We start from the raw sequence: 12,094 nt of genomic DNA, 5'->3' as shown, positions 1-12,094 counted from the left end.
AAGTGTGTACTTAAAGTACTGGATTGTACGGAAGTCCACTGCTGCCAGTATAAAAAAAGAAAAAGAATTTGTCATGATAAAAAACTAGTGCCAATGGTAAGTCAAAGTTAGTACAAATTCTCACTTAAAAATCTAAACTATGAGAGAAAACTTCAAATTTTTCAAACTTCAAACTTTTTATTTCATAATTTAGAAGAAAAAATACAATCCAATACAGAAAGCATTGTTTAATTATGATTTTGTTCATTTCACAGATTATTTTTTAGGGTGTCATGAACCAACAACAATCACATAACAAATAAAACCAAGAAAATAAAATAATGACAAACGTGAGCTGAAAAAAACAGTATGTATAAACTAATGCACATTTCTGTTATAACAATAATATAATTATAATATATTTAAATGGAAATTCCCTTTTAAAATAAAATGTTTGGTTCACAATAGATTGTATCTCCTTTCTCTACTTAAAGATACTTAAGACAGTTCAGTACATTTTGTAAATAAAATACAATAAATTAAAAAACAAAACATCAAATGTATTTAGGTTTCTATGTTGTGTGAAGACAGTAAATAAATTTAAAAGGTATCTGTGACTTTCAGAGTTGTGTCCTCTGCCAGCCGTCCAGGTCGTACTCCTGGTACAGGATGAAGTTCTTCAGTTTACCCGGTAACGGCAGGAAGCTCATGAAGACGGGTGAACGGAGACGAAGTCGACCGAGACAACGACGGATACGCAGACGACAGAGATGCTGCAGGCTGCGAACATTTTCTGGAGAGGAGGAAGAAACGTACAGATTAAGAAAAACAAAAAGCACTAATGGTTTCTCTCAGTGTGCCTCTGTCCTCACTGTTAATGATGTAATTCACCTTGCAGCCTGCAGATGTCCGGCCACTGCTGCTGTTCCATCACAGCCGCCTTCAGCTTGGAGCACAAGGTCACATGATCTACGTAGTCCAGCAGGATGCGAACAACGTGACCCGAGAGGTGTCTCAGCCAGGTTACAGTGATCACCTCGCAGAACTGCACTGACACACAGATAGGCTCAATCAATAAGTCTATTAAAGTCCATTTCTGTCACTACAAGAAAACATGAAGAAAAGTTGGTTATGATTAAAGAAAGCAACAATAAATATAATTTATAAGATAAAAAGTAAAAAATGTTTTAGCTACAAATCCTTTGTAATCGCATAAAAGATGTTTTATCTCGTAATTTCAACCAAAAATAATTTTTTTCTTAGTATTTCAACTAAATGCAAAAAAAATAATCTCATTATTTTATCACTATTTTTTTGGTACACACTATTTTTTTAAGTGTGTACCAAACGTTTCTTCTTATGTTTTTTTTATTGGCAACAATTGTCTTCCATATATCATCCTTATATCCCAAATTGATGTGGTTACCAGGGCTAAAACAAAAACTAATCCAAAAACTGTTCATTTTCACATACAACGAAAAGAAAATGTATCTAAAGAAAATGGTAAATAGGCCGTATTAATAATAATAATAATAATAATAATAATATTAATAATAATAATAATAATAATAATCTGGGGTTTTTATTTTTTATTCTGGAGCTGTACTTAAACAGATCATCATCTGGCCTTCTATCTGAAATGGTTGCCTTTAGCTCCCTTCCTCACTGCTGGTGGGCTGAGCTATGGTGGAAACACACAGTGACTGAGAACCACCCAGTTCTTCCACTTCATATACACTAATCTAATATTTTGTTGGACCGTCTTTAGCTTTGATTACGGCACACATTAACCGTATCGATAAGCTTCTGCAATGTCACTACATTTATTCCCATCCAGAGATTAATTCATTTTATTAAGATGAAAGGCTTGTACAGTAGGCACTAGGCATGATGGGTAGATCACTTCACCTTCACCCATCACTCTGGAACAGGGTAAATCTGGACTCATCAGACTACGTGACCTTCTTCCATTGGACAGTTCTTAACCCAGTTTTAGTAGTTTCATCAGTCTCCTTAGATGTTTCCTTTGCTTCATTCATGCCAATAATTTGACCTTTCCGAAACAGTTACCATTTTATTACCATAGTGTCTTTAATCACAGTGGAGCTCCATCCTTCGTAATCTTCAGGGATGTGAGAACCGTTGCCATAGGGACAGTCAAAGCAGCGCTCTACATCGTAACCATAGTTACACAGCATCCTGAGAACCACCTAACACACACCGCCCAGATGAAATAATAAAAGTTAGATTATAAAAGTGACTCCTGTGCTTTAACGTGAGGTTTTCTGGATTATAACAGTTTACCTCGTCTTTGAGAGCGTACTGCAGAGCAGAGGGGAAGTGTGTTGTGTTTATTCTGCAGTAATAGTTGACGTTGGCTCCATACCTCAGCAACAGGTTGATCAACTCATAATTGCCAAGACGTAGAGCAACCTAAAAGACACATTCACTGGATGAACAACAGGGCTCTAACTTTCTCCCTCTATAACATCAATGGTGTTAGTTCTTTATGAAGAGTATTAATCAGCCCAGTACTTCTGTGCAGCAACTCCTACTTGATTTTATTATCCTGAAGGAAAACTGAGTTGGAGACACAGTATAAAATTAAAAGTATCCACTACAATGTAAGTTTTTACCTTTTGTTATGTACAGCAATCAATGAAGGTCAATTAAATTTGACTTTTTTTTTACACTGAACGTGTCAAAGTAAAAAACAGGTCTCCTCAAATATTAAAAACTAAAACTTAAAAACTAAACTAAAGTTAAACTATACAACTGAAAATAAGTGATTACAGACTCTCTTTAATCATGTCAGGTCATTAGTTAAATAGCGAGCGCCTGAGTGTTGTGCATATGTTTTTGTGTTTTAGTATAAATACACCTGTATCTCGTAGGTCATGTTACTGGTAAATCTGTATCAGTGTGGTAAACCTACACTATTAAGACCCTTCAACCATCTCCGCAAAATAGATACTTAAAAGCACAAGTCCATCCTCGTCTGAGATAAGATCTTCTAGTTTTTGGTTGATTCAACACACCTGACCAGGTAATCAGTAGTGGGTATGGCAGGAATAGTTGGAAAAAACAAACAGAGCAGTGATCTTTAAGGACCAGGATTTGGAAACCCTGCTGTTGATACCTGCAGACATTTGACTGGGTCTTGGTTGGCCATGGCTCCAGCCTCCAGCAGCAGTTTTGCTGACGGCACGTCGCTGTTGGAGACAGCAAAGAAAAGTGCTGACTTCCTCTCGTCGTCGTAGTTGCGGCGAACCCACGGATCGAGCATGTAATTGGGGTCATAACCTGCATCCAGTAAGACCTGATGGGAGCAGAGAAAGGGAGTTTTCTTTTAGTTTTTTTCATGCTCAACATCTGGCCCACAACACCATAATTTAACAACACATATATATATAAACACAAAGACAAACAATTATTACAAAATTAATTTTCTACAAATTGTCACTTGTAGATAAGAAGAATGATCAAAGTGTTTTTCATTTCTCCTCCACAATAACAAGCTGCCCAGGACGAGAGGCAGCCCCAAATCATGATGCTGCTACCACCACTGGCACAATGTTGTCATGATGGTTTATGGTTTTGTTTGTACATTTTAGACCAATTTGTGCAGAAAAATAAATTAATAGCAAATTGTTCACTTACTTTTTCTTGCCACTATATGCTATTAGTGACAGGTGAGGTGAAGCGATTCCTACTGCTGTTCCACAGGAAGTTACTACCAAACTACTGAATACACTCTGTAATGTACTCTACATTAATCTGTCATAGAAACCGAATGGTCTAGAGACAGCAGCAAATAAACACACACACACACCTTGATGCAGTGTGTGTGTCCTCCTGCAGCTGCAGAGTGTAGAGGACTCATCCCGCTTTTGTTTACCTCATGCATAGAAGTTACTGGAATCAGCAGCTTCAAAGCTCTGAGCAACACACACAGACACAAATACACATGATCTGATGACGACAACACATACATTTACTGCTATACTGTAAGTAACAAAGTCTTCTGCTGATATAATGTGGGACACTTCAGAACAATGGATCTTACAGTTCCCATAATGCAACTTGTGCATTAGTTACTGTATATAATCTCTGCCTGGTAAAAGACCAAACTGATGCTGTTTTTAATTACTTTGCATCTACTAACAATTATAAAGAAAGTAATAAATAATAATAATGATAAAATAATGTTTACTGCAGGTGTCCTCTGTGTGCCACGCGGTGGATTGGCATTTGTGCTGCATGTTTTTTGACGTTGGCATCAGCGCCGTACTCCAGCAGCAGGCTGATGATGGCTGGATCTCCGGATGCAGACGCCTCGTGCAAGATGGAAGCCTCGTCCTGCGCCTGGGACAGGACGTTCGCCCCTGCAGAACACACAACATGAGTTGTAATCCTGATAGCACACTGAACACTGCTCCACATTAGGTTAATAGTGGAGAGAACGGTACACATACAGTACACATTTTTGAAGATACCAATTTGATTTAATCTATTCAGCCTATTTATTTTATTTTAAAAGTGAGTGACCTCCTTTTCCCTCGCTCACCTCTCTTCAGTAGAATCTCCACTACCTCCAGGTGTCCTGCCTGAGCAGCGAGTGCCAGTGGAGTGAGGCCATAGTGGCTGCAGGGATCTACCCGGGCTCCAGCATCCAGCAGGAGACTCACCAGAGCTGCTTTGCCCAGCTGTGAGGCCTCATGGAGGGGCCGGCGGCCATTGCAGCCCTCCTGGTTCACCCTGGACCCCTGTATGAGCAGCAGCCTCACCAAGTCAGTGTGGTCTGAACGGATCGCTGCAGAGGAACAGAGACGATACAGGCGCTGGAGAAAGTATTCAGACCCTTTCACTTTCCTACACGATATTGTGCTGTAGACTTTAAATTGACAAAAATACATTTTCTTCCATCAGTCCAGAGTTAAAAACCCATAATGATAAAGGGAAAACATGTTTTTGGAAACAAGACCAAACCTGTTTGCTTCAGTTTTCGTTAGGATGTGTCTATAACCTAGTTTGAGTCCAAGAAATGTTTAGATCTGGTTTAGAAAGGCCCACACCTGTTTATGCATAAGGTTCCTTAATTCACACTGCATGTCAGGACAAAAACCAAGATGTAGAAGACAAAGAACTCTCTGCTGACCTCCACATTAGATCAGGAGAAGGGTATAAAAGTATTTCTAAAGCGCTGAGTGTTCCCAGGTGCACAGTGGCCTTAATAATTGTAGTTCCTGGAACCACCAGGAACTAGACTTGACTGTTTGACCACACTGAGTGACTAGACAAGAAGGACACTTCATGTCTGTCCTGATCCAGGTGGGAGAAAGTTCTGCCAAAAAGGATTCTACAAAGTACTGAATAAAGGGTTAGAATAAAATACGTGCTGCTACTTAATTAATTAATAATTAAATGTTGGGAACAGATTGAAGCATAAAAAATTCCTGAAACTGCTTAAGGCAGCCAAATGTTCTGCGTACCTACAAGCAGTGGAGAGTCCTGGTTGTGGTCCTGGCTGTCCGGCTCGGCTCCACGTTTGAGGAAGAAAGTGACGTTTTCTATCAGACCCCGTTCTACAGCCAGGAAGAGAGGAGTCTGACCACAGAGAGTACGGCACTCCAGAGAGTCCGGGCCTGAAGCTGGAGGACGGGACACTCGGTTCTGATTTGTCACATGTAGAACTGAACAGAATCAGTGTAAAGCAGACACAAACCTTTGTACGTGAGCTCCAGGATGTTGTGGTTGGTCTGAGCTGCTGCTTCGTGCAGAGGAATCCAACCTCTGCTGTCTGTCTGTAAAAACCTGTCTCTCTGTCTGAAACACAGGTTCTTCAAGAGCTTCTCATCACCTGGAGGAATGACAGACGATGCTATGGTACGTGGTTGTATTTGATTTGTACACAAATGTGTTTACTTTTCTTTGATTATTTGTTATACACTTAATAATATTAACTAATCATTGAGCTCTGCTGGTCGGTAACTTAGTAAACACAGCTGCTACTTACATAATAAATATCCAGTAACTGTTTCATAGTTAAAAACAAATTTCAACTAATTAGAGCTAAAGAAGTGGTAAATGTTATAAATACAAGTTTAATTAAATGACAGCATATGAAATAGGTTTCAATATAGTTTCATGGACATTTGTGCAACATTAATACAAATATACAATTTGACACCAAAAACATTTAATGTTTGACTGAAAATAAAGATGGAAATGTCATTACTTAATACTCATAATACTCATTATTAAGTTTGGTGAATATTTGGGTGAAATATAATTTCACATTAATTGGATGCAATTTCAGTAATTATCTTTCACTGTAACCAACATTAAATCTATAAAGTAAATCATAGGAAAGATGTAACTGAAAAAAAAGTCTCATGTCCTCCTCTGTCACCTTGTCTTATAGCGGTGAAGATCGTGTTCTTGTTTGCACAATCAGATCCAGAGCTGTGAGAGGAGACACTGAAAAAACAACAAACTGAAGTCATCAGAACTGATCAAGGTAAAATTACCGTAATAAAAAATGAAAGTTTTCTTTTCAAAGCTGTAAAAAATCATATTTAAACTAAATAGTTTTTGAATATTAACTTCAACAACAAGAAGAACAAAGCCAACAGGTCTTTTGACCACACCAACCTCCTGCTGTCTCGTACTGTGGGGTCTTTGTGAGTTTCTGTCTTCTGTTTGTTGTTCTCCAGCAAACTCTGCTCAATCATGTACTGAAAGTCTGCATCTTCTTCATCATCACAATCCTGAATCCCAAAGCACTGAACCTCCATGTTGTCCACAATAAGGGTCCCAGCCCTGTTCAAAATGGGAAAAGTGATCAAACTGGATGTTCCAGCAGTGCATCATCTGTCCTACATGGTTATAAATATGTAGATTATAGTATAATTAGATTTAAATACTGTACAACTGCTTGAAGAAAGTGTCCACCAGGAGTCTGTGGAGTTTTAATCCATCTGTCACTCACAGACTGTCTCATTTGATTGTGCCCTTGACCTAGTGTGTAATTGCGAAACCTCTGGTTTGGTTCCAGCTGGTGACCTTAGAGTCATTTGATCTATGTCTACTGTCAAATGAAACGAATCTTCTTGATCTTTCTAAGTTTATATTCGGCTGTTTCCATTTATTTTTATTTGTTATCTTCTTCCTGTAAAACATTTTCTTTTATCCAAAGTGACTTACAAGTGAGGTATAAAACATGCAAAATATATACGTGAAGTAGAAAAACATTAAAGTGCTAATGGGAGAAATGTTCAAGTTACAGGAGATGCAAGTGCAAGACAAGATTTATTTTATTTAAGAAAGAGTTGTAGTTTAAGAAAGTTTGACTTGATTTGAACTAAGAAATAATAACTAAGAAAATATGTTGGTACAGTCCTCAGTGAACTAAAAGGTGACATTAGTAGAGGTCAAGAAGGGAAGTGAGTGATTAATGTGACAGGACACAAGTTCACATCCTGTTGACTGTTCTTAATATTAAACAATAACTATTTAATAACTAAACTGTACTTGAAATCCACAAAAGCACACAAACACTTCAATAAGCAAAAATAATTATATTTAAGAAGTTGATATACAAATTGTAAAAACTGAGAATAATAACTCATCTAAAGTTTCTGTGCTGGGAGATGGGTTTCTATTTTTTTTCTCCTTGTGGTTTTGTTTTGTGTTCTTGTTTTGATTCCCTCTACTCGCCTGTGGAGCTCCTGCAGATTAAAATAGCATGTGTTGTAGCAGTAGGTGTCTCTGACCTGTGACGGAAACCAGAGCTGTAGAACCCCACAGGTTCCATCAACACACGGTGTTTAAACAGCAGAGGCTGCAAATCCAAAGGTGACTTACCTGCAAGATTGACTCACCTGGAACTCACCTGTCTCAGAAAGGTTTCCTAATATTGCTGCAGGACAGAGTGATGGTTCACGTATAGCTGTTGTTGATGTTTCAGCTTTAGGCTGCACGGCTCTGGCTGTGCGGACAGGATCGGACTCCTGTTGCTATATTTACCCCTCCTGTTTTATGCAGTGAAGTCAACAGTGACACTGCACGTTGGACTGTCGCCTGATTCGGGTGCTGGGAGGTGAAAACTGAAGGATGGCCCCTCACGACCTCACACCTGACTTTTTACTGTCTGTATCTTGTTCTTTACCATTCTCATTAAACAGAGCCAGAGATGGGAGAAGTACAAACTCCAGTTAAAGTTCTCCACTGTAAGTAGTAGATACAAGAACTCCACTAAGAATGAGTTAAAAAATGAAATAATTTTAATTTAAACGAAGAAAAATATTTCACATTAGTGATGTGAACAAACTTTAAAATCATGTCTTTATGTATTTAAATTACTAATGCATTTAACTATGTTGTGTCACCAATGGGATAAACTGTAATTAGATGGTCAATAAAGTAGTAGTAGAGTATTTCACTCTTAAGTAACAGTTAAAGTGATAAAGAGACCAGTATTGTGGTTTCCAGTTAAGGTAGTTAAACAAAACTACATCTAGAAATATGCATCTTCAAGAACCGGGAACCTTAATAAAGTCTTAAAAGTATGCGATGGTGAACAAACTCCCCTTTTAAAATGTATTTTTGGTACAGATTCTCCAGAATCAGACTTGTGGGTCAGTTACTTGTTTTTAGTCAGTTTAAAGTTTGATGGAAACCCACTTCTATAAATAAAACTCAGTACTGTTAAGCACTAGTACACTCGTCCTTGTTTATCACCCAAACAAGGATATTATTTCATGTCCCAACCAAACAAAACTTGGCTGCTGAGGTTCAGACTGTTTTGAACGCTCCCAGATGTATTAATTGCAGTCATCACGTTAGTCTGAAAGGCCTTATTAAAATTAAAACTCTGTCATGTGCATGAGATGCACAATTTTGGAAATGTGCTAAAAGTTCACAGATGACGTGGAGCTGGAAACAATCTTTCTAAAATTTGAGAAAATGTTCAATGAAAACACAAAACAACCAGACTGTAATTAAATGTGTTTATTTTATTATTTTGCCTCGACTGTTTATGACCTTGGTCTCTCCTTCTTGCCTTTGTAGAGAGCCAGCAGGGACACGTTGGCCACCTTCACCACCTTGAAACGAACACCAGGAATGTCACCCACGGCGTGACCTTTACGTCCAAAACCTGCCACCAGAACCTCGTCGTTCTCCTAAAGGATGCAGACAGTGAAAACAAATTCCGTCAAGCTGAAGTAATAATTTATGTCTCACATGTTTTATAGCTACGTTTAACATTTAGGACACTTTAATGAAGCGGGTTTATAAATAACTGCAGAATGGTTTCAGTTAACAAAGTCTATCTATAACACCACAATTCATTCATACTTCAGATTCAGCTTCTCAGACTGATCAGGATCAGGTCCCACCACATAAATTTTGACTTTTTTTTTCTGCTGGAGACTCTTTAAACATCCTCCATGTCACCGGTTGTTAATCATGCACACAGTGAAGGAATTTACCTCGATGAAGTTGAGGCAACCGTCATTAGGGACGAAGGCGGTGATTTTCTTGCCGTTCTTGATGAGCTGAACTCTCACACACTTCCTGATAGCAGAGTTGGGCTGCTTAGCCTCCACACCTCTGCAGAAGGGAAACAACAGTCTTTAACAAAACTGAACTTAGCTTAGTTTCCTAAGGCAAATGTCAAAGGACATAGACAACTGATGCAAGTACAACATGTAGTGTTTCATATCGACCCAGTGGTAACTTTATACACCTGTGTGAACTCTAATCCAATGACATAAAGCTGCTATGAATACAGCAACATCTGAAAAACTCCAACCACTACAACACTTTCAATGACATCAACACACTAAATTTCTAACATTGTGACTAAAAAAAAACAAACAAACAAACAAACAAAAAACCATTATGAACTTTTTAAAGGTAAGATTTATGGAAAACTATCTATTCACCTGGACAAGTGTACCTAATAAAGTGGCCAGAGTGTCATTGCTGTAATTGGCAGCGGTTTTCATTCAGTGTTTGATGACAACGTTAAATTAAAACTACAAGATCTAATAAAAGCATTTTGTGTCTACTCTGCTCTGCTATAATCTTCTATCTCTGCCCAGCACAGAAGTGTAAGCTTTGTTCAATTAAAAGCAAATATCTCGCTGTAGAATGAGTCTGCATCACAGGAGGCTTCAACAACATCTCTCCACACAGCTGTCAAGCAAAGCAGGTTAAACAAAGTTCTCTAGTTTTAACCTGCTTTAGTTTATATGAAACCAAAACTGTTAAGAAAATGGCAACAGTCTACATAAGTCATAAAAAACATACTTTACACTGCTTACAAATGGTTGGTGGGTTCTGTATGAGAGAATTGAACATTCTGATGTCTGTGGTTCAGCAGGTATCATTGTACTCACACTTTCTCAAGGACGATTCCTTTGGCGTGAGAGGCTCCTCCGAAGGGGTTAGCCTTGAGGGCAGTGCCCAGATGGGCCTTCTTGTACTGTTTATCGTGCCATTTCTGCTCACGACGGTGGTTACGGAGCTTCCTGGCGGTACGCAGACCACGACACTTTCCTGGAAAACACAGACCCACCAAAAATAAGCTTGGAGGCAGAGTGCAGTTTGTCATTCTATCACATCATGAAATTTAGTCAAGTCCTACATCTTTAAACTACACAACACCGCAACAGAACAAAGAAATAAACATGACTGTATGAGAATAAAAACTAACAGGTGCTTCACTCTGTGTTTTTACATTTCCACAGACTTTGAAAACATTTAACTGAAACACATCTGTGTAAACAGTGTTAAAACCTTAACAATTATCTAAAGGTTTAACTTTCAAACATTTTTGTAAAGCTCTGACTAGACCGCATTTAGAAATACGGAGCACAAGCGAATATCACAGTTCACACAAATCTTACAATGATTTCACATTACTAAACTGACAAAAAGGTAAAAAGCCCATAAAATAAATCCAGTAAAACTTAATTAAGACGCACTCAGTACAATGTGACGGCCTGTCAATGTATCCACATTTACTCTACCTGATTTTAGTCTAGTTAAATCACTACAATTTACAGTGTTTAGTTTTATAAATAATAAAGTCGGCCTTGTACTTTAGGACACATATCGCAGTGTTTCTCCTAAAAACACAGCATTTATGACAAACGTACCGATTCACATGAGCTTAGATTCACTGCGAGGCGCAAAAGCAAGGCTAACAAAACGTACTACCAATCATAATCTGAGACGTTACACACGATAATGAACATAAGTGCATTACGTTATCCAGGCATAATTAAATACTAGAAATACTGACTAACCTACAGCGGATTAAATTTATTATAAAAGGTAGATCCTGCTAAGCTAACTTTGCTAATGCTAACACGCCGCCTCTGTTTCAGACATGTTATGGCCGCTCCACGTTGCGGGTAAAAAGAACCATAAAACGGTGAGTTTTTACATCGACTGAGAAGTATTTGCAATGAAGTACACATCGAGAGTAGTTTATAAGGTATTCATATACAACATCGATGTGAAAAAACAGGGCAACCACCACAATAATTCACCATTTTAGATAAAGTTTAAGACGTACCCATGATTGCAGAAGCGAGCCTGGGATGGAAAGGAAAGACCCAGGATGCACCGCGGCAATCTGTACTCTGAGGACCCCGGGCGGGCGTGGCTACGGAATGTGCCTGACTGAAAATATTAAATTAATTTAAAATGCTTGGTTTCCTTGACCACAATAATTAAAATAAACAATATTAAGATTTTATGGATTTATTGCATTTTTGTTGTTGTACTTCATCATGTATGCACAATATATCTGAATTTAACATCTTAATAAAGATTGAAAAACGTGCTCTTCACAGTAAATCAGTGTTTAACTTGTTTATATGGTATATACTGCATTATTATCATATGGAGATATAAAGGTAATCCCATGAACATAATTTTATATTTTAGGTTTTTGGCATGTGTGACATTTTAATTTGATTATATAGCATTTTGTCATGATCAATTAAATATTTTATTAAAGTTATTTGTTTTAGATTTTCTCAGTATAGGATTCACAATAGGAGTTTTGATGCCACTACACTACTGCTGATGATAAAGG

At 37.9% G+C, this 12,094-nt stretch overlaps 2 protein-coding genes across 4 annotated transcripts; both read right to left on the bottom strand.

The window, feature by feature from the left end:
• Window positions 1–119: 119 nt before the first annotated feature.
• LOC113154313 (dynein heavy chain 12, axonemal) lies at window positions 120–8,204 on the bottom strand. Of its 3 annotated transcripts, none has more exons than XM_026348437.1 (13): window positions 7,874–8,204; window positions 6,634–6,801; window positions 6,392–6,459; window positions 5,705–5,839; window positions 5,472–5,630; window positions 4,547–4,792; window positions 4,193–4,364; window positions 3,812–3,917; window positions 3,119–3,298; window positions 2,284–2,412; window positions 2,061–2,189; window positions 871–1,024; window positions 120–772 (listed from the first exon to the last, which is right to left on the bottom strand). In XM_026348437.1, the coding sequence occupies exons 2-13, from the start codon at window positions 6,774–6,776 to the stop codon at window positions 600–602; spliced, it is 1,794 nt and encodes a 597-aa protein (XP_026204222.1). In that variant the 5' UTR covers window positions 6,777–6,801; window positions 7,874–8,204; the 3' UTR covers window positions 120–599. The 3 variants fall into 3 exon arrangements, with proteins under 3 accessions (XP_026204222.1, XP_026204221.1, XP_026204223.1); XM_026348436.1 differs by lacking the exon at window positions 7,874–8,204 and adding an exon at window positions 6,906–7,808; XM_026348438.1 differs by lacking the exons at window positions 120–772; window positions 7,874–8,204 and adding an exon at window positions 6,906–7,808 and having other exon boundaries at window positions 923–1,081.
• A 772-nt stretch (window positions 8,205–8,976) lies between these two features.
• On the bottom strand, window positions 8,977–11,642 carry rps23 (ribosomal protein S23). Its single transcript, XM_026348459.1, has 4 exons — window positions 11,570–11,642; window positions 10,386–10,545; window positions 9,474–9,594; window positions 8,977–9,164 (listed from the first exon to the last, which is right to left on the bottom strand). Exons 1-4 carry the CDS (start codon window positions 11,571–11,573, stop codon window positions 9,018–9,020), a joined length of 432 nt encoding a protein of 143 aa, XP_026204244.1. The 5' UTR covers window positions 11,574–11,642; the 3' UTR covers window positions 8,977–9,017.
• Between the last annotated feature and the right edge of the window lie 452 nt (window positions 11,643–12,094).

This window comes from Anabas testudineus, chromosome 5, assembly GCF_900324465.2.
Source record: "Anabas testudineus chromosome 5, fAnaTes1.2, whole genome shotgun sequence".
Taxonomy (NCBI): Eukaryota; Metazoa; Chordata; class Actinopteri; order Anabantiformes; family Anabantidae; genus Anabas; species Anabas testudineus.
The sequence above is the reverse complement of the archived record's forward strand: the minus strand, read 5'-3'. Positions and strand labels throughout refer to the sequence as shown.